Consider the following 27,316-nt stretch of genomic DNA (forward strand, 5'->3'; position numbering starts at 1 on the left):
AGAAACCGGGGAATTGTAGACCGGTTAGCCTAACATCGGTGGTGGGGAAAATGCTAGAGTCAGTTATCAAAGATGTGATAACAGCACATTTGGAAAGTGGTGAAATCATCGGACAAAGTCAGCATGGATTTGTGAAAGGAAAATCATGTCTGACGAATCTCATAGAATTTTTTGAGGATGTAACTAGTAAAGTGGATAGGGGAGAACCAGTGGATGTGGTATATTTGGATTTTCAAAAGGCTTTTGACAAGGTCCCACACAGGAGATTAGTGTGCAAACTTAAAGCACACGGTACTGGGGGTATGGTATTGATGTGGATAGAAAATTGGTTGGCAGACAGGAAGCAAAGAGTAGGAATAAACGGGACCGTTTCAGAATGGCAGGCAGTGACTAGTGGGGTACTGCACGGCTCAGTGCTGGGACCCCAGTTGTTTACAATATATATTAATGACTTAGATAAGGGAATTAAATGCAGCATCTCCAAGTTTGCGGATGACACGAAGCTGGGTGACAGTGTTAGCTGTGAGGAAGATGCTAAGAGGATGCAGGGTGACTTGGATAGGTTAGGTGAGTGGGCAAATTCATGGCAGATGCAATTTAATTGGATAAATGTGAAGTTATCCACTTTGGTGGCAAAAACAGGAAAACAGATTATTATCTGAATGGTGGCCGATTAGGAAAAGGGGAGGTGCAATGAGACCTGGGTGTCATTATACACCAGTCATTGAAAGTGGGCATGCAGGTACAGCAGGCGGTGAAAAAGGCGAATGGTTTGCTGGCATTAGTAGCAAGAGAATTCGAGTACGGGAGCAGGGAGGTACTACTGCAGTTGTACAAGGCCTTGGTGAGACCACACCTGGAGTATTGTGTGCACTTTTGGTCCCCTAATCTGAAAGACATTCTTGCCATATAGGGAGTACAAAGAAGGTTCACCAGATTGATTCCTGGGATGACAGGACTTTCACATGATGAAAGACTGGATCGGGTAGGCTTATACTCGTTGGAATTTAGAAGATTGAGGGGGGATCTTATTGAAACGTATAAAATCCTAAAGGGATTGGACAGGCTGGATGCAGGAAGATTGTTCCCGATGTTAGGGAAGTCCAGAACGAGGGGTCACAGTTTGAGGATAAAGGGGAAGCCTTTTAGGACTGAGATGAGGAAAAACTTCTTCACACAGGGAGTGGTGAATCTGTGGAATTCTCTGCCACAGGAAACAGTTGAGGCCAGTTCATTGGCTATATTTAAGAGGAAGTTCGATATGGCCCTTGTGGCTAAGGGGATCGGGGATATGGAGGGAAGGCAGGTACAGGGTTCTGAGTTGGATGATCAGCCATGATCATACTGAATGGCGGTGCAGGCTGAAAGGGCCGAATGGCCTACTCCTGCACCTATTTTCTATGTTTCTATGTGGATGGCTTTAATGTAATTAGCTCTATCGAGGTGCCCACCTGAAGTAGTAATAATGAAAACACGGATAGATGGAGCTGAGTAAAAGGAAAATACAGATCTAAGAGATTCTGATTCTCATGTCAGCTCAAATTTCCAAACAACTAAATAGTTTACTTAATTTCTCCAGAACAGAGAGTGTAGCTAATGAATACTTATTAGTTCATTCATTTTGATTGCATCATACCCAACACCACTGGGAAGTCAAATCTCCCAATGCAATTTTAGACATGAAGTTATGCTTTAAAGAATTTAGCAGATAATTAGCAATCTATAAACCAGGACTAACAATCCATGGACTTTTTAAGTACAACATATCTTATTACCAATGACTTCAGAAGCAACTAGATTTGGAAGAAACCCAACTGTAGAGATTAGGACAACAAAGAGGCGGTCACGGGAGGCAACGAAGCAGCTACGGGATTGCTTCAAGACGGTGGGCTGGGTGTGTGCAAGGACTCAACTGGGGATCTGAATGAATACATCATGGGTTGCCATTAAATCATCCAGAGACTCCCCCAACCAGAACCATGAGATTCGCAATCTGCTGAGGGCCAGGTCAGAGGCATTTAATTCTGGTGACTAAAAAGGTTACAAGAGATCCAGGTACCATCTCTGGAATGTATGTCACAAGTGAAGTGGCAATTCTGGACTAAACTGGAATCAATGAAGAATGTTGAACAGTTGTGGCAGGGCTTGAATACCGTCACTTCTTATAAAATAAAATCAAGCAACGTAGGCAACACTAGGGTTTCGCTTCCAGATGAGTTCAATGCCTTCTATGCTCACTTTGACTATCAAAACGTGGAGGAACCATCACGAACTGCCACAGCCCCTGACAATCCTGTGATATCAGTCTCCAAGGCCGACGTGCGAGCACCCTTCAGGAGGGTGAACTCATGAGAAGCATCCAGCCCAGACGGGGCACCTGGCCAAGTACTAAAGACCTGTGCTGATCAACCGTCCGGAGTGTTCACTGAGGTCTTTAACCTCTCGCTTCAGCAGTCTGAGGTACCCACCTACCTCAAACAGACTTTACTTATACCGGTGCCTTAGAAGAACGTGGTAACCTGCCCCAATGACTATCATCCAGTAGCACTTACATCCACCCTGGTGAAGTGTTTTGAGAGGTTGCTGATGAAACATATCAACTCCTGCATGAGAAGTGACTTAGATCCATTCCAAATTGCCTGCCGGCAAAGCAGGTCTCATTGGTTCTTCACTAAACCCTGGAACATCTGAACATCAGGATGCTCCTTATCGACTACAGTGCGGCATTCAATACCATCATCCCCTCAAGGCTAATCAATAGTCATCAAGGCCTTGGCCTCAGTACAATTGGACCCTCAATTTTCTCACTTCCCAGACAGTTTGGATCAGCAACAACATCTCCTCTACGATCTCCATCAGCATAGGTGCACCACAAGGTTGTGTGCTTAGCCCCTTGCTCTACTCACCTTACTGTGTGGGTAAGCACAGCTCCAATGCCAGATCCAAGTTTGAAAATAGTGTAGGCTGAATCAAAGATGGTGTCGAATCGGTGTACAGGAGGGAGACTGAAAGTCTGGTTGAGTGGTGGCAGATGTTCTTACTCATTGTCAGCAAAACGAAGGAGCTGATTATTGAGTTCAGGAGTAAGAAACCAGAGGTCCATCCACAAGTTCTCATCAGAGGATCAGAGGTGGAGAGGGTTAGCACCTCTGTTTCCTTAGATTTGGCATGACATCTAAAACTTTGACAAACTTCCATAGATGTGTGGTGGAGTGTATATTGAATGGCTGCATCTCAGCCTGGTATGGAAACAACAATGCCCTTGAACAGAAAATCATAGAAAAAGTAATGGATACAGCCCAGCCCATCATGGCTAAAGCCCTCTCCACCACTGAGCACATTTACATGGAACATTGTCATTAGAGAGCATCATCTGCCATCAAGGATCTCCACCACACAGACCAAGCTGTCTTCTCACTGCTGCCATCAGGAAGAAGGTACAGGAGCCTCAGTACTCAAACCACCAGCTTCAGGAACAACACACATCAAAGTTGCTGGTGAACGCAGCAGGCCAGGCAGCATCTATAGGAAGAGGCGCAGTCGACGTTTCAGGCCGAGACCCTTCGTCAGGCTTCAGGAACAGTTATTTCCACTCAGCCGTCAGGCTCTTGAGCCAAAGGGGACAACTTCCCTCAACTTCCTTTACCCCATCACTGAAATGTTCCCACATCCTGTGGACTCACTTTCAGGGACTCTTCATCTCATGTTCTTGCTATTTATTGCTTATTTATTTATTATTATTATTTCTTTTTTTCTCTTTCTTTTTGTATTTGCAGTTTGTTGTCTTTTTCACATTGGTTGATCACTCAAGCTGGTGCGGTCTTTCATTGATCCTATTACGGTTATTATGGATTTATTGAGTATGCCAGCAAGGAAATGAACCTCAGGGTTGTATATGATGACAGAAATGAACTTTGGTATACTAAGGTACATCAGGGCTGGAAACAGCCATCTGCTTTATTAACCCAGTCTAACTCCAGGCTCGATGTGAGAGCTTCTGAAATGGCCTTCAGTTGTGCCATGCTCAAATACCAATGCTCCAACAGAGAAATGGAAAGACCTGAAGGGAATAGCTCCCTACCACATTGTCAATGGTAATTGGGACTGGCAATAAAAATGCTAGCCTTCCCAGCAACACCCATAAGCTGAATGATCCTAAATAAAAAGTTATAGAAGTTAGGGGCAAAACTATTACAGTGCCAGTGACTCCGGTTCAATTCTGTCACCTGTTTGTAGGGAGTTTCTCCCCATGACCACTTGGGTTTCCTCTGGGTGCTCTGGTTTCCTCCCACATTCCAGATACACATAGGTTAGCAGGTTAATTGGTCACATTTGTAATTGGAAGGCATGGGCTCATTTGGCTGGAAGGGCCTGTTACCACACTATATCTCTATCTCTAATAGGGCAGCTTTAACTTCACTCATCGTGTATGAAGCCCATAGTATTTTTACACTTACATACTAAATTTCATTTCTTATTGACCTCAGTACAAATAAAGTTAGGAGGGGTGTAAAAGCAGCACTTGAGCTCTCACCAATTTGATTGCTTTTAAAACTTTATTAAGCAAATGCTGTGTTTTTAATTTTCTGTAACATTACCAACTGCCTTAATTACAATAGTCATTTTAAATATGAAAACTCTGTTAATGATTCTCAAACCATTTCAATCACAAATTCATCATCACATAATGAACATATAGTATTTTGGAATGGGAATAAAATATATTCTGCTTCTGTAATTCAGCCCTCTTAAGTCAATAGAACTAAATGTCCAGTCAGTGCAACATGCAGTCATTAACAGACATTAATCTCTTTCCTAATTATTCCTAAGAATATTAAGTGATTTTGGTTTAATAAACCATTCTTTCTTCTGTTTGTAGGTATTGGCACAAGACTGGGAACAGCTCCTTATGTTGTTGCTCACAATCTAATCAAAGCTCACGCTGAAGTTTGGCATTTGTACAACGACACTTACAGATCACAGCAGCAAGGTCTGATTTCCATAACAATAAACTCTGACTGGGTTGAACCAAGAAATCCGTACAAACAAGAAGATGTGCATGCAGCAAATAGACATCTGATGGTGAGAAAGCAAGAGTACTATTTGTTTGCCTCTTACTTACTGTAATTGGACTTAATTAATGGAGGAAATAAACTCCTTCTGTTCCTAATCACTTTTGAGTGATGGACCATATGTTTGGGTCAAATGCTTGCTATCATCCTCAGGCATTTATGAGCCTCTGCATCCAAAATTCAGCTATGCAGAAAATAACAGATCCTCGACCGAGAGGTTTGGAGCCTGTGTCAGCAATAGTGATCTACTTGACCAGTCATAAGGAGGGTCAAAGAGCAGCAGTGTCTAAACCAGGGAGGTTGGGTTGGCACAGAACAAATTTAAGGTAAACTTCGGTACATAAACCAAAATAAGATAAAAAGAAAATGAAAAACATATAAATGTTGGTTTCACAAATCTCCAACTGTAATTGAAATCTGAAGGAAAGAGACGAGTCACAACTCCCCTGTCCCCCATTTCAATTATATAATGTGGGTGATGCTGGGAGGACCGGAATTTCTAAAGGCGGATGTAAGCTGCCTTTATGAATGACTGAAATCTGTCCTGTGAGGGTACAAGGATACTTTAATTTCCCACAGCAAACAATAACATTGTTAGCTTCCTTATTGCTTGCTAATTTTTTGTGAACCCAGTTCTTTATGCATTAGCAACACACACAAAATGCTGGTGGAACGCAGCAGGCCAGGCAGCATCTATAGGAAGAAGCACAGTCGACATTTCAGGCCGAGACCCTTCGTCAGGACTAACAGAAAGAAGAGATAGTAGGAGATTTGAAAGTGGGAAGGGGAGGGGGAGATCCAAAATCATAGGAGAAGACAGGAGGGGTAGGGATGGAGCTAAAAGCTGGAAAGCTGATTGGCAAAAGGGATACGAGGCTGGAGAAGGGAGAGGATCATGGGTGGGAGGCCTGGGGAGGAAGAAAGGGGGAGGGGAGCACCAGAGGAAGCATTACATACTTCGGCAAATTCTAAGCTTTAGGATGATATGCTCTTCAATGTTTCTTGACAAAATCACTTCCATGTTTTCCAACATTATAACTCCATTTGCCAGACCTCTGTTCACTCCTTTTGAAATATGTCCTTACCTCCTCTTCACAACTTAATTTCCCAGTTAACTTTGAGTTATCAGCATATTTTACAACCATAACTTCTGTGCTTTTCATCCGTCATTTACATAAATTGTAAAAGGTTCAAAGATTCAAAGTACACTTATTATCAGAGTATGTATACAGGATACAACCCTGAGATTCGTCTTCCCACAGAGAGCCACGAAACAAAGAAACACCATGGAACCCGTTCAAAGAAAATATCAAACACCCAACGTGCAAAAAATGAACAAATTCCGCTAACGACAACAAAAAAAAGTGAAAAGCACAGAATAAAAACAAACCACAAATCATTGAACCAGTCTTGGCTTATTCAGTTCCGCTCAGTCTAGCTCTGTGTCGTTCATTAACTTCAGGCCTGAGAAAAATCACACAAAATAGCAACAAAAAAGGAGCAACCACAAACACATCATAATGTGAACTACAGAATCCAATCCACAAACCATGTTGATTAAACCTTACCCAAGACCCAGGACTCCAGCAGTATCGAGTGAGAGGGAAAGAGAGAGAGAGAGAGACCATTCGCATGTAGGGACCTTCCTCTGGGAGCAGAGGACAAGAGGACGAGAGGAAGAGAGAGACCACTCAAACCCAGACACTTCCTCCTGCAGCAATGGGCGAGAGGCTGGTAGACATCGCTGAACACTCGCTCGCCTTCCGCTCTTGCCCCAATGATGTCAATCGTTTTCCATGCTTTAATCGCTAAGATTGGTGAGAAATGGCATCCATCATGGCCTCGCACCCCTCTCCAGGCTTATTAGCCTCCAGGTCGCCCACCTCACTCGAAACCTCACGGAACACCCTCCGCGACAGCCAAGTGATCAATTGGCCCAAAAACATACCACCAACATGTCGATCACAGCCTCGAACAGCAGCAGAACCACATGTGAGAGAAAGAGTAGTGAAAGAGGTAGTTGTGTGAACCGTCTGGAGGATGTTGCCCTTGGTCACATTGTTCACTGGTGTCATCTTAGCCCAGTCCCAATCCTTGCAGTACACCACTTGTTACATCTCACCAACCACTGGTGTAAAATATCTTCTATTAGTGAGCCGATCTTTTACCCATAATGCCTCCTACACTACGAGATTTCATTGTCTGCAATAATCCTTAATGTGGTATCTTATCAAATGCATCCACTTTGTCTACAACACATCTTTCTTCAAAGAATATTAATTACATGTGATTTTCCTTTCACAAAACTATATTAACTATGCCCATTTGATTTTCCTAAATGTGGCTTTATAACACCTTTCAATAGGTTCTAACGATTTCTTCTTCATATGTAGTTAGGAAAGTACCTCCTTCCTGCTTTCTGTCTCCAACACTTTTTGATTACTGAGTTCATACTTGCCATTTAAAAAATTTTCCAATCTAATGGTACTTTTGCCCAAATCTAAGGAAGTTTGGAAAGTTAAACCCAACACATCAGCTTTCTCACTAACACAAGAGATTCTGCAGATCTGGAGTAATGCACACAAAATGCTGGAGCAACTCAGCAGGTCAGGCAGCATCTATGGAAATGAATAAACAGTTGACGTATTGAGCCGAGACCCATCTTCAGGACTGGGACGAGCTTTCTCACTAGACACATTTTTTAAGACCCTACGATGAAGCTCATCAGAATCCAGGAATTCATCAGTTGTAGCTTCATCAATTTGCTTAACCAGTGAACGTAGCTTTCCAGAGCTCCTCCTACTCTACATCCTCTTGAGAAGGCAGATGAAAGCACATGTTTAGTCTCCTTCCTTCCATTACTAATTCCCTGATTCAATGATAGGTGAATGTCTCGGTGAACTTGTATCTGGCAGTATGGCATGAACATCTGGTCTTGACTTAGTAGTGAATGTACTTGGCAGAAGGAATGCAGCCAAGGTTCATTAGGCTAGTTTAAAGAATGGCTGCTTTACTACACAATGAAAGATGAACTAGACCAGATCCATATTTTCCTTAGACAAATGAGAAAAATCTCATTGAAGCAAGATTTCTACATGCTGAGTACAGGGAGGATGCTTCACACTCTCAGAATAAGTTTGGGACTGAAATGAGGAGAAATTTCATCACATGTGAGGGAGACAAATGAGTGGGATTCTCTGCCTGAGATAACAGGATACAGCAGGAAATGACAGTGTGTCACAGCAGGACTGAAGAACCTGATGGCCTATTGCTGCTTGTATTTCTCATGTTCTATTGGGCCAATGTTCATTTTGTTAACTTTTATTTTTTAAAATAGCTATAGAAACTCTTACTATCTTTTATTCAGGTTTGACTAGCTGCACTTGATACTCTAAATGTTTCTTCCTTATTTTTCTCTTAGTTTTGTAACCTTGTGATCTCTTGCTGCTTTGTTTTATTTTCCATCTAATCTTGGGATCTGCTATGTGCCCATGCATATTTATACATTCTTTTTCTTTAAGTATTGTTGTTTTTATGTTAACCACAGATGTTAACCCCTTCGAATTTTCCTTCCTTGTTGGAATGTGTTCTATTCTGTGTATTCTGAGAGATCCCCTCAAATGCCAGCAACTTCAGACACTAATGAAAAGCACTGTAAGAAAATGCATGCATTAGTTGCAGTGACGGTGACGGTAATAATCATAATAACAGATCGACAACACACAGATATGTTTGCAATCTGCTTTAGAAAGAATGGGCACAGACCAATTGTGACTTCAAAATTAATTTTCAAAAGGCTAAATTAGCCCCAGAAATAATCTGGCCACTATCAAAGTGTAATCTAATATTTTTCTCCTTTAGTTTTATGGTGGTTGGTTTGCACATCCAATCTTTAAAGATGGTGACTACAATGAGATAATGAAAACTCGTGTGAGGGAGAAGAGCTTGGCTCAAGGATTGTCCAAGTCTCGGTAAGAAGTAGGCCATTTTAATAATTGAAATTATATAAAGTGTAATATATTAGCTAGGTATTGGCACTCATTTTTCCTGTGATCTACAGTTGTATTAATGCGGGCTTTGGAAAAAAACCCAAAGCCTGTAATAAGGATTAAAGCTGCTTTGAGAATTTATTGCCATAGCTGTAATTACACATTGAATCAATAAAATGATTCAATGTGAGTTTTAAAAAAAAACAAAGTCAAAAAGGTGCTTATTGCTTGGAAATACATCCCTGACCAGCAATGCTAACTGCTTTATACAATAAGAGCAAGAGAAATATATAGATAGATATCTATATACCACTAAAACTCTCCTGCTCTGTCTGTCTGTTTGTGACCTCCAATTAGTGCAAATGGTGCATTACAACAGCACTTTTTTTGGCTAAATCGAATTAAAATGCGCTAACTTACAGAACGCAGGCAGAGTTCTATATTCGTATAAAATTGCTCATTCTCCAAAAATCAACAGGCTGGCTTTCAACCGAGAGCCGATTGGCCATCATGGAAATTGGGACGTTTCAACCCAACGCATGCGCATGGCCAGCCTCAGCAGCGACACCTACTGGAGCAAAAGGGCAGGGCAGCTCTATTTCGAGGGTCATATTCTGCTAATCACCATCAGGATGTGCAAGATTGGGAGACATCTAACTGCCACCCATCAATAGGAGATAATTAAATCTTATTGTAATGACGTACTTCGAGACACCTTAAAACCCTTTGCTGGAGTCAAAGGACAGCGGTGACTATATCACGTCCATTTAGGAGAGCGCCAACCACGTCATCAAAAATAATCAGCATCCTTTGGTGTTAGTGCTTCATATCTTCTATCCAGCATTAGGGTAAAAAAAATGGTCAGCCTAATTATGTCATGTGGAAGGGGAAGGGGGACATTATGGTCAAGAAATGACGCCAAACGTCATCGGGAAGCGGCAAGGAGAGGGAGAGAACAAGAATCAGATTAGGCCAGGGCCGCATGACTCCAGGATTAAAGAGTCAGGACAAAAAACGATGAGAGAAGAAGAGACAGAGGAGGAGAGGCATGCACGTCTCCAGGGTCAGAGACAAACAACAAACAGCAGAAGAGATGAAGAGACGGGGGATGAAAGGACTGCACGTCTCCAAAATGACAACCAGAGGCACAAGGGTGGCAGATAAACCCGAAATGATGCCAAAAAAAGTGTCCTTCATTAAACGAGGAGGAGCTATATTTGCTTTGCTACACGTCGTTCTTCTTTAATAAACTGAGGTTTTCCACTTCAGTTTCCAAAGCAAAGCGATACCAATAGCATTCAGGAAAATTTAATGTTCATTCTGGTCACATCAGACTGCACTACTCTTCTCTCAAAGGGTGCCCCAACGGGTCAACCCGTTGTCTAGTAGATATATATAAAGAGAGCAAGAGAGAATGAGAGAGAGCGAGAGATCCCACAATGACATCTAAAGGAAATGAATTTTGGAAACAGATTACAAGATGCTGCCGCTACACCAAGTAAGAATGATTTTCAGACAATGCACTTTTCAAGCACTTGGAGAGTGAGTTTGTTAGATGGAGAAATTTAAAAAATAATTAGGCCTGGACCTGTTGGATTTCTGTCCTCAACACACATCCACATGAATTAACTTAATTTGAATAGTTATGCCTGAGGCATAAACACTTAGAAACATAGAAACATAGAAAATAGGTGCAGGAGTAGGCCATTCGGCCCTTTGAGCCTGCATCGCCATTTATTATGATCATGGCTGATCATCCAACTCAGAATCCTGTACCAGCCTTCCCTCCATACCCCCTGATCCTTTGAGCCACGAGGGCCATATCTAACTCCCTCTTAAATATAGCCAACGAACTGGCCTCAACTGTTTCCTGTGGCAGAGAATTCCACAGATTCACCACTCTCTGTGTGAAAAAGGTTTTCCTAATCTCAGTCCTAAAAGGCTTCCCCTTAATCCTCAAACTGTGTCCCATCGTTCTGGAATTCCCCAACATCGGGAACAATCTTCCTGCATCTAGCCTGTCCAATCCCTTTAGGATTTTATACGTTTCAATCAGATCCCCCCTCAATCTTCTAAATTCCAACAAGTACAAGCCTAGTTCATCCAGTCTTTCTTCATATGAAAGTCCTGCCATCCCAGGAATCAATCTGGTGAACCTTCTTTGTACTCCCTCTATGGCAAGGATGTCTTTCCTCAGATTAGGGGACCAAAACTGCACACAATACTCCAGGTGTGGTCTCACCAAGGCCTCGTACAACTGCAGTAGTACCTCCCTGCTCCTGTACTCGAATCCTCTCGCTATAAATGCCAGCATACCATTCGCCTTTTTCACCTCCTGCTGTACCTGCATGCCCACTTTCAATGACTGGTGTATGATGACACCCAGGTCTCGTTGCACCTCCCCTTTTCCAAATCGGCCACCATTCAGATAATAATCTGTTTTCCTATTTTTGCCACCAAAGTGGATAACTTCACATTTATCCACATTAAATTGCATCTGCCATGAATTTGTCCACTCACCCAACCGATCCAAGTCACCCTACATCTTCTTAGCATCCTCCTCACAGCTAACACTGTCACCCAGCTTCGTGTCATCCACAAACTTGGAGATGCTGCATTTAATTCCCTCATCCAAGTCATTAATATATATTGTAAACAACTGGGGACCCAGCACTGAGCCTTGCGGTACCCCACTAGTCACTGCCTGCCATTCTGAAAAGGTCCCGTTTATTCCCACTCTTTGCTTCCTGTCTGCTAACCAATTCTCTATCCACATCAATACCTTACCCCCAATACCGTGTGCTTTAAGTTTGCACACTAATCTCCTGTGTGGGACCTTGTCAAAAGCCTTTTGAAAATCCAAATATACCACATCCACTGGTTCTCCCCTATCCACTCTACTTGTTACATCCTCAAAAAATTCTATGAGATTCGTCAGACATGATTTTCCTTTCACAAATCCATGCTGACTTTGTCCGATGATTTCACCGCTTTCCAAATGCGCTGTTATCACATCTTTGATAACTGACTCCAGCAGTTTTCCCATCACCAACGTCAGGCTAACCAGTCTATAATTCCCCGGTTTCTCTCTCCCTCCTTTTTTAAAAAGTGGGGTTACATTAGCCACCCTCCAATCCTCAGGAACTAGTCCAGAATCTAACGAGTTTTGAAAAATTATCACTAATGCATCCAGTATATCTTGGGCTACTTCCTTAAGCACTCTGGGATGCAGACCATCTGGCCCTGGGGATTTATCTGCCTTTAATCCCTTCAATTTACCTAACACCACTTCCCTACTAACATGTATTTCGCTCAGTTCCTCCATCTCACTGGACCCTCTGTCCCTTACTATTTCTGGAAGATTATTTATGTCCTCCTTAGTGAAGACAGAACCAAGGTAATTATTCAATTGGTCTGCCATGTCCTTGCTCCCCATAATCAATTCACCTGTTTCTGTCTGTAGGGGACCTACATTTGTCTTTACCAGTCTTTTTCTTTTCCTTTTTACATATCTATAAAAGCTTTTACAGTCCGTTTTTATGTTCCCTGCCAGTTTTCTCTCATAATCTTTTTTCCCCTTCCTAATTAAGCCCTTTGTCCTCCTCTGCTGAAATCTGAATTTCTCCCAGTCCTCAGGTGAGCCACTTTTTCTGGCTAATTTGTATGCTTCTTCTTTGGAATTGATACTATCCCTAATTTCTCTTGTCAGCCATGGGTGCACTACCTTCCTTGATTTATTCTTTTGCCAAACTGGGATGAACAATTGTTGTAGTTCATCCATGCGATCTTTAAATGCTTGCCGTTGCATATCCACCGTCAATCCTTTAAGTGTCATTTGCCAGTCTATCTTAGCTAATTCACGTCTCATACCTTCAAAGTTACCCCTCTTTAAGTTCAGAACCTTTGTTTCTGAATTAACTATGTCACTCTCCATCTTAATGAAGAATTCCACCGTATTATGGTCACTCTTACCCAAGGGGCCTCTCACGACAAGCTTGCTAATTAACCCTTCCTCATTGCTCAAAACCCAGTCTAGAATAGCCTGCTCTCTCGTTGGTTCCTCGACATGTTGGTTCAAAAAACCATCCCGCATACATTCCAAGAAATCCTCTTCCTCAGCACCCTTACCAATTTGATTCACCCACTCTATATGTAGATTGAAGTCACCCATTATAACTGCTGTTCCTTTATTGCACACATTTCTAATTTCCTGTTTAATACCATCTCCGACCTCACTACAGGTGGCCTGTACACAACTCCCACCAGCGTTTTCTGCCCCTTAGTGTTATGCAGCTCTACCCATATCGATTCCACATCTTCCCGGTTTATGTCCTTCCTTTCTATTGCGTTAATCTCATCTTTAACCAGCAACGCCACCCCACCTCCTTTTCTTTCATGTCTATCCCTCCTGAATATTGAATATCCCTGAACGTTGAGCTCCCATCCTTGGTCACCCTGGAGCCATGTCTCTGTGATCCCAACTATATCATAATCATTAATAACAATCTGCACTTTCAATTCATCCACCTTCTTACAAATGCTCCTTGCATTGACACATAAAGCCTTCAGGCGCTCTTTTACAACTCTCTTAGCCCTTATACAATTATGTTGAAAAGTGGCCCTTTTTGATGCTTGCCCTGGATTTGTCGGCCTGCCACTTTTACTTTTCTCTTTACTACTTTTTGCCTCTACCCTCACTTTACACCCCTCTGTCTCTCTGCACTGGTTCCCACCCCCTGTTGTGAACTAACCTCCTCTCGCCTAGCCTCTTTAATTTGATTCCCACCCCCCAACCATTCTAGTTTAAAGTCACCTCACTAGCCCTCGCTAATCACCCTGCCAGGATATTGGTCCCCCTAGGATTCAAGTGTAACCCGTCCTTTTTGTACAGGTCACGCCTTCGCCAAAAGAGGTCCCAATGATCCAAAAACTTGAATCCCTGCCCCCTGCTCTAATCCCTCAGCCACGCATTTATCCTCCACCTCATTGCATTCCTACTCTCACTGTCGCGTGGCACAGGCAGTAATCCCGAGATTACTACCTTTGCGGTCCTTTTTCTCAACTCCCTTCCTAACTCCCTATATTCTCCTTTCAGGACCTCTTCCCTTTTCCTACCTACGTCATTGGTACCGATATGTACCACGACCTCTGGCTCCTCACCCTCCCACTTCAGGATATCTTGGACGCGATCAGAAATATCCCGGACCCTGGCACCAGGGAGGCAAACTACCATCCGGGTCTCCTGACTGCATCCAAAGAATCGCCTATCTGACACCCTTACTATCGAGTCCCCTATCACAACTGCCCTCCTCTTCCTTTCCCTACCCTTCTGAGCTACAGGGCCAGACTCTGTGCCGGAGGCACGGCCACTGTCGCTTCCCCGGGTAAGCTGTCCGCCCCCAACAGTACTCAAACAGGAGTACCTATTGTTAAGGGGCACAGCCACCGGGGTACTCTCTATTACTTGACTTTTCCCCTTCCCCCTCCTAACCGTGACCCACTTGTCTGTCTCCCCAGGCCCCGGTGTGACCACCTGACTGTAACTCCTCTCTATCAACTCCTCACTCTCCCTGACCAGACAAAGGTCATCGAGCTGCAGCTCCAGTTCCCTAACGCGGTCCCTTAGGACTTGCATCAGTCCATTTGGCTAACTCTATGCTGGTAATTGTTTTGTAACTTTGAAGCCATGAATATATATTCCTCGGTTTTTGCCTTATTTTGTAGGGGGAACATGTCGTGTCCTTTTCAAGGCAGTTAGTCCACCTTTGGTCCCCACCTGGCACTCAGCTCTCACCTGTGGCTCCCCGTAACTGTTTGCATGCGACAGCGGCCACACCCCGGGCAACGGCTTCGACAAGCCGGCTAAACCAGGTGAGGGTAGCCGATGGGTCTCAAACCCTCAGTGAGATAGGGAGTTGTCTATCCCAGCATGTGAAGACAGACTCTGGTGGATTGAGCAGACGAGACCAATGGAAGGTCCAACGGTCAAGCAGGAGGTCTCTGCAAGCATAGTGGAACGTGTAGAGCAGGACAAGACACAGAAGACATCCTGGTCATCCACTGCGCCTAGTCCCATCTCCAGCCGTCTCGACTCTGTCTTGCCACTGGATCCAGATGGGAATTGGGAAGAGAGAGTGAGGCTGACGCTGTGCAACTCTCTCTCACTTAAATCCAAATCATGCCCTCGTCTTGACACCGTCTTAATGGTGTCGAGGTCCTCACTGACGCCGACGATGGACGAACATTTTGTAGGAATCGGCTCTTTTCTCTCATTGCCATGCAAGGCCACCTGTTTGGTGTCCTCTGAGGAGGATGTCCACTAGTTTATCATTGATACCACAACAGCAATACATTAACAACATTGCCAACAATTTAAAAAAAGAAGAATGCAAGTCCAAAAGCCATTATTCCTTAGAATTGCTTGAAAGGGGGTTTAGTAAGGAAGAGCAACTGAAGAATTAGGAAAAGAGTGGAGTTCCAAATCTGCTTTGCATGTCTGGATAATATCACTTGACCACAGAACAGGTTTAGCTTGGCTTGACTACTTGAAAGTTACTGCCTCTTTTCAGGTCCATGAATGCATGAACACAACCTCACTTTTCCTCATTTGCACTTATTTTTTAATGTAACCTATAGTAAATTTTTAAGTCTGACATTGTATTGCTGCCTCAAAACCACAAATTTCACGGCGTATGTCTGTGTTAATAACCCTGATTCTGATCCACTTGGAACCATTAACAGGATGAGAGTCATTTTTGCTTACTTAAACAATCCAGAAGTCAAATCAAAATCATTTTAAACATCTGTCACAAAGAGACCTGAGGATAGCAGGTATGAGTGGTAGAACTTGGCAAGAAAAATGTTGTTGAGGTACTTGACTGTCTATCAAATAACATTCTCAGGCTCCCAGAATTTTCAGAATCTGAAAAAAGAAGAATTAAAGGAACCTACGATTATATGGGATTTAATCACTACACCACCGTGTTGGCTTTCAATGCCAATCTTGGAAATCTTATCCCACTGTATGATGCTGACAGGTAAGATTTTAAATAATAAAAATAGTACATAATATATTATTTGAGTTAAGTATTTGTTAGACTGTAGTTACTTTACAATACCATGTCCAATGCCTCTACTCCATCACTAAGTCCTGATGAACAGTCTTCACATGCTTTTCCTGATACATATCCATTTGGTGAATCTATATCACTGGCTGCTTTTACCTGCCCTAACTTCAACCCCTTGATCTCCCTCAGCAACCTATGCCCTCCCACCCCCCCCCACCTTTATCTACATGCTGTCAATGCAAAACATGGCTTTTATTATCATACATGCATCACTAATACTTCCCTCCACACACAATCAGTCATGTCAATTATTTGGTCTTGTTTTCTCTGCCTTTTCAGTGGAGAATCAATAATAAACTCCTCCATCCCTGAATCCAAGACACCATGGTCATAACCATTGCAAACTCCACCCATTCACTATTGATTGGCTTCATTCAACTAAATTATTTTAAAACTTTTTTGTCTTTTTAAATTTTTCTTTTATTTGGAGATACAGTATGATAACGGGTCCCTCCGGCTCAATGAACCACACAACCCAGATTACACCCATTGACCAATGGACTTCAATTCAAGCATCCTCTCTAAGGAGTTTGTACGTTCTGCCCATGACTGCATGGGTTTCCTCAGGGTGCTCCGGTTTCCTCCCACAGTCCAAAGTCGTACCGGCTAGTATGTTCATTGATCATTGTAAATTGTCCCATGATTAGACTAGGGTTAAATGGGTGGTTTGCTGGACAGTGCTGTTCGAAGGGCCAGAAGTGCCTGTTCTGTGCTGTATCCCTAAATAAATAACCTACTAGCCTGCACTCCTTTAGACTGTGGGAGGAAACCAGAGCACCAGGAGGAAACCCACATGGTCACAGGGTATAAGCTACTTTCAGACAGCGATGAAATCGAATCTGGGTTGCTGGCTTTCATGTTGCCTCTCTTAATCCTCGTTGATTTACATTGGCTTCATCTGCAAAGCATAAAATTCAAACTTCTGATCCTCCTTTACCCCATCTTATCTCTGTAATGTCTTCCAGCCTTACTTCCTGTCCAGGTTTCAATCAACCTGTTCTCTCGGCTCCCTAGTTCCATTCACAATAGATTTCCAATCATCTAGATTTTCCAACATCTCTTCCTGGACTCCACAAAACTTCCCTTTGTTGAGTACTTCAATGAGCACTCCTAACTTTCTTGATGACCCATTGGGAATCTTGTATATATAAAGACCTTCAAAAATTATCTATATAAATGCATGAAATATTGCAGTAATTTATATTAGGTTTTATAGATATGTCTTGCTGAAACTACAACTGATATCCTGGAGAAATATTAGAAGTAAAAGTCTATGCTTCCTTTGCAAAGTAGAAAAATATATTTTAATGATTTCCTTCAGCAAAGAAGACAGCATTTATAAATGTCAATATGAATTTTCTGGAATCTGTGTCAATGTTGCAGATTGGAATTGCTGGAACTATGTTGGAGATTTTTGCGGATGAGGGCAATGATATCAGACACTCTCATGCAGGGCTTCCATCTTGTAAAATAAATAAAATGACAGATTTTATTTGCTGTCAAAAGGGAAATCAGTTAATGTTTCATATCCAAGACCCTGCATAACATTGCAACCTAAACTATTTCCTTTTTCCACAGATGCTGCATGACTGACTGAGTTCTTCCAGTGCTTTTCTTACTGAGAGGGCTTTGACCTTTCCTGGCAGTCTTCATTTTATTTATCTTTGCTGTTAGCACAATACCCTGAGTTAGCATAATTCATGACAATTACATCAGGAGTTTTCCATATAAATGAGCCAAGAGCCTTAGAAGACCCAGTTCATTTATCCCAAAAGATTAAAATCAATAAATTTTAAATTGCGTTTTACTGCAATATGTGGTGATAGATAGATTAGAAAATATATTCAAAGTTAGATTTCTCTTCTAACACTTTCTGCTAAAAATATCCATTTTGTGAAATAATTCCTTCTCTATTTCTAGGGGAACTGGGACAACCGTAGACCGCAGCTGGCTTAGCTCTGGGTCTTTTTGGCTGAAAGTAACCCCGTGGGGCTATCGGAAAATTCTTAACTGGATCAAAAAAGAGTTCAACAATCCTCCAATTTACCTAACAGAAAATGGCGTTTCAGAGCATGGATATCAAGGTCTCAATGATACCTGGAGGATCAATTATTATCGGGGTTACATTAATGAAGTTTTAAAAGGTAGATGGCTCCTATTTTTAATTTCTCTGCTAATTTTGTGGACTTGCTGCAATTTCATAATAGTGACAAATAGACTTGGTTGACAACACCAGCTCAATGGTAAGTGAAGTCTTTGCCATCCACTGTAGTCTCCGCTCTTTACTGTAAAGCACTGCTGCTTAGCATCATGAGCACTTCAAAATCAGAGCCCTGCTGATCCATTGGGCTTCCCTGTTTATCAACAGCCATTGCACTTTTAAACCAGCCAAAAGAATTCTCAGGCAAATGGGAAGAACGTTTTCATATATTAAAGGAAATATCCTGCATATCAATTCAAGTCAGCCATGCCCCATATAAGAACATTTATTGTTAGGGGATAATACAAAGTGAAGATCTGGATTTAAATCTAACTCATTCCTATATACAATAAGATTTTGATAATTTTGAACACATATAAGACCCGAAGACCAAAAGACATAGGAGCAGAATTGGGCCATTTGGCCCGTTCCATCATGGCTGATTTATTATCCCTTTCAACTCCATTCTCCTGCCTTCTCCCCATAACCTTTTACACCCTTACTAATCAAGAGCCAATCAGCCACCATTATCCAATTATTTTGCCTTCACAGCCACCTGTGGCAATGAATTCTACAGAGCTGCCGCCCTCTGGCTAGGAAATCCATCCTCATCTCTGTTCTGAAGGGACATCTTTTTATTCTGAGGCTGTGCTACCTTGTCCTAGAATCTCCCACTTTTGGAAGCATCCTCCCCACCTCCACTCTATCTTCCAATATTCAATGAGATACTTCACTCCCCCCCCACCCCCGTCTCATTTTCTAAACTCCAGCGAGTAAAGGCTCAGAGCCATCCAATTCTTTTCACACATTAAAACTTTCATTTCCGAAATCATTCTCATGACCCTCTGCTGGTCCCTCTCCAATGCCAGCACATCCTTACTGAGATAAAGGGCCCAAAACTGCTCACAATACTCCCCGTGTGGACTGCCCAATTCCTTATCAAGCCGCGGTATCACATCCTTGCTTTTATATACTGGTCCTCTTTGAGGTGCATGCTAACGTTGCATCTTACCTTCCTTACCTCTGACTCAACCTGGAAGTTAACTTGTAGGGAATCCAGCACAAGGACTCACAGTCCCTTTGCACTTTTATTTTTGAATTTGTTCCGCATTTAGAAAATAGTCTACACCATTATTCCTTCTACCGAGGTATATGACCATACATTTCCTACATCTGCAATTTCTTTGCCCAATTCTTTCTAAGCCCTTCTGGGGATTCCTTGCTTCCTCAACTCTACTTGACCTATCTTCATATCATCTGTAAACTTGGTCATATTTGACTAGCAAATATTCTGAACAATGGATCATTCTCCGACTAATATATAATAGTTGACCATTTTCACATGGCATGCAGTGATATAATCAATTTGACAGTGAGACTGATGAGTGCTGACCTTGGCTCTATGACTCATTTGCATTCTGGAGCCTCACTGAGAGTTGGTCAGATGCCAAACATAGAGTTTCCAAACTATCTGATGCTGGATTGTTGGTGTTTATCGTACGGTCTGTTCACACACTTTGTATACCTGAGTACTGTACTCCATACTAGTTCCCCTTTGTGGATAAGAGGAGATAGAGAGAAGTGCAAAAGCAGATCCTGTGACAGCAATGCATAACTAATCATTTGTCCCAGTAGAGAACATAGACAAATGAAATGCTTCCACCACATTGTGATCACTTCTGCAGACGGTGGACAACGACAGTACAGAGGTACAGTTTCATGAACAGGTAGCTGAATACATGCTGCGCAAATTAAATAAAAGGCATTCATTGCCCATAACTGATTACTGATGTGAGCAACTTCTGATTTTCAATCATGCCTTTGCACGTGTCCCAGTGATCCTGTGATTTCAGCCTCTGAGGTCAGCCGTGCGAGTATCCTTCAAGAGGGTAAATCCACAAAAAGCATCCTGCCCAAGCAGGGTAACTGGCCAAATACAAAAGACCTGTGCTGGTCAGCTGGGTAGAATGCTTACTGAGATCTTTAACCTCTCGCTTTGGCAGTCTGAGGTACCCATTGCTTCAAGCAGACTTCACTTGTCCCGGTGCCTATGAAGAATGAGGTAACTGCATCAATGACTACCATCCAGTAGCACTTACGTCCATGGTGGTGAAGTATTTTGAGAGGTTGGTGATGAAACATATCAACCCCTGCCTGAGAAAATCCACTCCAATTTGCCTATTGGCACAACGGGTCCACAGCAGATACCATCTCAACCCTGGAACATCTGGACAGCAAAGATGCAAACATCAAGATGCTCTTTATTGACTACGGCTTGGAATTTAGTACTCTCATCCCCTCAAAACTAATCAATAAGCTTCAAGATCTTGGCCTCAATTTCCTCGCTTGCAGACCCCAGTCAGTTTGGATTGGCAACATCTCTTCCACAATCTCCATCACCACAGATGCACCACAAGGCTGTGTGCTTAGCTCCCTGCTCTACTCGCTTTACACTTATGACTGTGTGCCTAAGCACAGCTCCAATGCCATACTCAAGTTTGCTGATGACACCACTGCCATAGGCTGAATCAAAGGTGCAGCTCCTTAGAGACCGTGTTTGGGAACTGGAGCTCCAGCTCGATGACCTTTAGCTTGTTCGTGAAAGTGAAGCAGTGACAAACAGGAGCTACAGGGAGACAGTCACCCTGGGGCCACAGGAGGCAGATGACTGGGTGACTGTCAGGAGAGGGAAGGGAGAATGTCAGATAGTGACCATCCACCTCAACAACAGGTAATCCATTTCACAAGAGGGGGAATTTGTTGAATGCCTATGAGACAGCTTTTTAGAGCAGCTTCTGCTCGAAACTAATAGGGGAAAGGCAATCTTAGATTGTGTGTTGTGTAATAACCCAGATTTTATTAGGGAGCTTAACATAAAGGAACCCTGAGGAGGGATCATAATATGATTGAATTCATACTGCAATTTTACAGGGAGAAGCACAAGTCACATATCAGTATTGCAATAGAATAAAGAGAATTACAGAGGCATGAGAGAAGAGCTTGCCCAGGTGGATTGGAGCGAGATACTGGTGGGGATGATGGCAGAACAGAGGTGGCTGAAGTTTCTGAGAGTAACATCTTCAAGGACGTAACAAGCAGGGTGGACAAAGGAGTGACAGTGGATGCCATGTACTTGGATTTTCAGAAGGCATTTGATAAGGTGCCACACATGAGGCTGTTTAACAAGATAAAATCCTATGGTGTTAAAGTAAAGAAACTGGCATGGATAGTGGAATGGCTGACAGGCAGGAGGCAGCAAGTGGGAATAAAGGGGCCTTTTCTGGTTAGATGCCAGTGACTAGTGGTGTTCCTCGGGGGTCAGTATTGGGATTGCTACTTTTCACATTGATTTATTTAGTGGAATTGATGGCTTTGTGGCAGTTTGTGAATGATATGAGGATAGGTGGAGGGGTGGGTAGAACTGAGGAAGTAAAGTGATTGCAGCAGAACTTAGACAAATTGGAAGAAAGTGAAAGAAGATGGCAGATGGAATACAATGTTGGGAAATGTATGATAATGCATTTTGGTAGATGGAACAACAGTGCGGACTATTATCTAAATGGGGAGAAAATTCAAACATCAGATGTGCAAAGGGACTTAGGAGTCCTCATGCAAGACTCCCAGAAAGTTACTACACAGGTTGAGTATGTGGTAAATGCAATGCTGGCATTTATTTTGAGGGGAAATATGAAAACAAAGAGATAATGCTGAAGCTTTATAAGACACTAGTCAGGCAGCACTTGGAGTATTATCAACAGTTTTGGGCCCCTTATCTCAGAAAGGATATTGGAGAGAGTCCAGAGGAGGTTCATGAGGATGATTCTAGGAATGAAGGGGTTAACATATGAGGAACATTTGGCAGCTTTGGGCCTGTGCTCACTGGAATTTAGAAAAATGTAGGGGAGCACTGGGGCTCCACAGGGGACTGTCTTGTCTCCCTTTCTCTTCACCATTTACACCTCGGACTTCAACTACTGCACAGAGCCTTGTCATCTTCAGAAGTTTTCTGATGACTCTGCCATAGTTGGATGTATCAGCAAGGGAGACGAGGCTGAGTACAGGGCTACGGTAGGAAACTTTGTCACATGGTGTGAGCAGAATTATCTGCAGCTTAATGTGAAAAAGACTAAGGAGCTGGTGGTAAACCTGAGGAGAGCTAAGGTACCGGTGACCCCTGTTTCCATTCAGGGGGTCAGTGTGGACATGGTGGAGGATTATAAATACCTGGGGATACGAATTGGCAATAAACTGGACTGGTCAAAGAACACTGAAGCTGTCTACAAGAAGGTTCAGAGCCATCTCGTTGTGTGCTGGGGCAGCAGGCTGAGGGTAGCAGACACCAACAGAATCAACAAACTCATTCGTAAGGCCAGTGATGTTGTGGGGATGGAACTGGACTCTCTCACAGTGGTGTCTGAAAAGAGGATGCTGTCTAAGTTGCATGCCATCTTGGTCAATGTCTCCCATCCACTACATAATGTACTGGGTGGGCACAGGAGTACATTCAGCCAGAGACTCATTCCAACGAGATGCAGCACTGAGCGTCATAGGAAGTCATTCCTGCCTGTGGCCATCAAACTTTATAACCCCTCCCTTGGAGGGTCAGACACCCTGAGCCAATAGGCTGGTCCTGGATTTATTTCATAATTTACATATTACTATTTAACTATTTATGGTTCTAATACTATTTATTATTTATGGAGCAACTGTAACGAAAATCAATTTCACCAGGGACTAATAAAATATGACTATGACTATGACTATCTCATTGAAACCTGCTGAATGTTGAAAGGACGAGGTAAGGTGGATGTGGAGAGGATGTTTTCGTTGGTGGGGATATCTAGAACTAGAGGGCACAGCCTCAAATTTGAGGGGTGACCTTTTAAAAGAGAAGTAAGGAGGAACTTTTTTAGCCAAAGAGTGGTGAGTCTGTGGAATGCTCTGCCACAGACTGCGGTGGAGGCCAAGACATGGATATTTCCAAAGCAGAGGTTGATAGATTTCTGATTGGTCAGGACATCAAGGGGGAGAGGGCGGGTGCTTAGGGTTGACTGGGATATGGGATCAGCCATGATAAAATGGCGGAGCAGGCTCGATGGGCTGAATGGCCTAATTCTGTTCCTATGTCTTATGGTCTCAAAGAAGTGATGAATCAGCACATAAGAGGAAGATTGAAAATCTGGCTTTGTGGTGCTATAACAACAACCTCTTACTCAGTGTCAGCAAGGCCAAGAAGTTTACTATTAACTTCAGGAAGAGTAAACCGGATGTCCACGAGCCAGTCCTCAACAGAAGATCAGAGGTGGAGAGGGTCAGCAACTTTAATTTCCTCAGTGTTGGCATTTCAGAGGACCTGTCCTGGGCCCAGCACGCAAGTACAATTACAAAGAAAGCACAGCAGTGCCTCTACTGCCTTAGGGGTTTGCGAAGATTCAGCATGTCAACAGAAACTTTGACAAACTTTATAGATGTGTGGTGGAAAGCCTATTGACTGGCAGCATCTATATTGTAGAGGTACAGTCGACGTTTTGGGCCGAGACCCTTCGTCAGGACTCATTTGTTTTGATTTTATCCCATTTTAAGAAGAGATGAATATAAAGTGAGGAGGATGCTAAGAGGATGCAGGGTGCAGGGTGACTTGGATAGGTTGGGTGAGTGGGCAAATTCATGGCAGATGCAATTTAATGTGGATAAATGTGAAGTTATCCACTTTGGTGGCAAAAATAGGAAAACAGATTATTATCTGAATGGTGGCCGATTAGGAAAAGGGGAGGTGCAACGAGACCTGGGTGTCATTATACACCAGTCATTGAAAGTGGGCATGCAGGTACAGCAGGCGGTGAAAAAGGCAAATGGTATGCTGGCATTTATAGTGAGAGGATTCGAGTACAGGAGCAGGGAGGTACTACTGCAGTTGTACAAGGCCTTGGTGAGACCACACCTGGAGTATTGTGTGCAGTTTTGGTCCCCTAATCTGAGGAAAGACATCCTTGCCATAGAGAGAGTACAAAGAAGGTTCACCAGATTGATTCCTGGGATGGCAGGACTTTCATATGAAGAAAGACTGGATGAACTGGGCTTGTACTCGTCGGAATTTAGAAGATTGAGGGGGGATCTGATTGAAACGTATAAGATCCTAAAGGGATTGGACAGGCTAGATGCAGGAAGATTGTTCCCGATGTTGGGGAAGTCCAGAACGAGGGGCCACCGTTTGAGGATAGAGGGGAAGCCTTTTAGGACCGATATTAGGAAAAACTTCTTCACGCAGAGAGTGGTGAATCCGTGGAATTCCCTGCCACAGGAAACTGTTGAGGCCAGTTCATTGGCTATATTTAAGAGGGAGTTAGATATGGCCCTTGTGGCTACGGGGGTCAGGGGGTATGGAGGGAAGGCTGGGGTGGGGTTCTGAGTTGGATGATCAGCCATGATCATAATAAATGGTGGTGCAGGCTCGAAGGGCCGAATGGCCTACTCCTGCACCTATTTTCTATGTTTTCTATGTTTCTATATCATATCAAGGGCATTGGTATGGAAACAGCAATGCTTTTGAATGGAAAATCATACAAAAAGTAGTGGATACAGCCCAGTCCATCATAGATAAAACCCTCCCCACCATTGATAATAAACTTGCTTTGAACTTTGGTGGGCGGGGATGAGGTGCAGGAAGTCAGGAAGCTCTCCAGGTAAAAATAAACATGCAACGGGGAGAAAGTTGCAAACAAGGTCAACACCAGAAGTGAAGCTCCAACGGTGTAGATAGAAAACTGATTAACCGCCTCACATGCAAAGTCAAGGTAAGTGAAGGCATAAAATCCTACTTTCAAATTACTACAACAATACCCTTCTGCACTATTGTGCTATTTGTCCCAGTCAAAACTATTGTGCTATTTTTCCCAGTCAATGGCTTATCAACAATTTCGATCCAACACTAATATCTAATATTCACATGCCCCCACCATGCCCTCACTCTTCAAAATAGTCCAAGCCTCTTGCCCATATCTCTAAGCACACAAACACTGTCAAAACAACTGCATAATGGCTCTTTGCATGTTTCAACGTTTCCTTTATTTTCTCTCTCTCTGACTCAGTGTTCCGGCCCTACGTTTTAAAGTTCCATACATCATTAGCACATTCCTGGCAGATTTAATGCATTTGCTATTTCTGCTTCACACTCAGTGTGAATTATTGCCTTTGCTTTCATATCTGCAAGTTTCAAAGATTTTTTTCAGCACATTCATTGCAGTTAACAGTATTTTCTGAGTTAACTAACCATCATCATTTGTTTTGAGCAACACACACAAAAATTGCTGGTGAACGCAGCAGGCCAGGCAGCATCTGTATTGAAGAGGTACAGTCGACGTTTCAGGCTGAGACCATTTGTCAGGACTTACTTGTTTTGATTTTATCCCATTTTAAGAAGAAATGAATACATATCATATTTGTGTTAACAATCTTTACAGAACTGTTTGTTTGAAGCTGGTAGAATTAATCCCAAGTTGGTCTATTATTATTTGATCTTTATTGTCACGTGTACTGACATACAGTGAGAAGCTTTGTGTGACATCCAGACATATTATTCCATATATCATTACACCAAAGTAGTAAAAAGAAAACAAACGCAGAATATTGTCTTGCGTTTAGAAAGAAAGTGCAGTGCAGATAGACAATTAAAGTGCAAAGTCCACAACAAGGTAGACTGGGAGATCAAGAGTTCTTCTTTTAACATATGAAAGATCCTTTCAGGAGTCCAATAACAGCAGGGTGGAAAATGTTCTTGATTTTCGTGGTCACAGTGGACATGACAGATGTTTATTCATTGAAATACTGTGAATTGTTAGCAACATATTAAAATACTAGGATACATTAGGATGATCTAAAATATATTTTAAGCTACCTCTTACACCCATTGTTCATTCTAAGTCCATTCCTTGGTTTTACCTCTGAATTACAGGCAGCGAACCAAGTGGTTCAATATTTGGAATTTATATGCAGGAGCTGATGACACTAACTTACAAAAGACCCAGGCCAACATTGGTCCCTTACACTCAGATACTCTCTTCTGTCCTATAACAGATTCTTATTACTTGTTATTACTTTTCAGTTAGATCTTGTTGAATAATACTTAAAGGGGTGTAATAAAATTCAAACTATCTTTTATTATGACCACATAGCTATCAAACTTGATGGAGTTGATATCCGTGGCTACACAGCATGGTCGCTGATGGACAACTTTGAATGGGCTATGGGATATGCTGACAGATTTGGATTATTCTATGTAAATCACACAGACCCTTCTTTGCCTCGCATTCCCAAAGCTTCAACCAAGTTTTATTCTACAATTATTCGCTGCAATGGCTTCCCTGATCCTGCTTTAGGGTCACACAAGTGCCTGCAGTCAGAAGGTAAGTCAATATCTTTCTGCATAATAGCATTTGAAGGATATACATTTGTAACGTTGGTGCTCATTTTCTAATTTCTGCTGACGTTGGTTAACTATGAAGGTTGTTTTATTAACTGGCTTCGTACCAGCTGACAAACCTTACACTTGGACTTCATAAAATAAGGATTGATTTACTGAAGAAGTTGGTATTGAGACAACAATTCGTGAAAAGGTTGCAAGATCTAACAATCTAAACTGGTAGATAAATAAAGTTTAATCTTTCATTTTTATTTGTGCTGTGGTGGAGGGTGCCACTGACAGGGGATATATTTATCACCCACACTGTTTATTGAAAACATGGCAATGAGCCCTCTCTTTGCCTGCTGCAATCCTTCCTGTTCCTTCATTTTCTGGCAGATGTGCCCAAAAGAACAGAAGCAGGAATTAGCTATGTCAATGTCCACATATACATTGCCATTCAATAAAATCACAGCCGGGGATCCTAACTCAAGTGGTAGGGTTCATCATTTCTGCAGCCACTGCTTTAC

General features: G+C 42.6%; 1 protein-coding gene across 1 annotated transcript in view; it reads left to right on the plus strand.

Annotated features, from left to right (window-relative positions):
• Positions 1-27,316, plus strand: part of LOC134346858 (lactase/phlorizin hydrolase-like) — a 107,763-nt gene that overhangs the window by 78,141 nt on the left and 2,306 nt on the right. The window contains exons 12-16 of the mRNA XM_063048636.1: positions 4,880-5,082; positions 8,934-9,043; positions 15,964-16,098; positions 18,109-18,332; positions 26,560-26,790. Coding sequence (XP_062904706.1) covers positions 4,880-5,082; positions 8,934-9,043; positions 15,964-16,098; positions 18,109-18,332; positions 26,560-26,790 — 903 coding nt within the window. The remainder of the gene's footprint in view (positions 1-4,879; positions 5,083-8,933; positions 9,044-15,963; positions 16,099-18,108; positions 18,333-26,559; positions 26,791-27,316) is intronic.

The sequence above is a fragment of the Mobula hypostoma genome, chromosome 5, assembly GCF_963921235.1.
Source record: "Mobula hypostoma chromosome 5, sMobHyp1.1, whole genome shotgun sequence".
Taxonomy (NCBI): Eukaryota; Metazoa; Chordata; class Chondrichthyes; order Myliobatiformes; family Myliobatidae; genus Mobula; species Mobula hypostoma.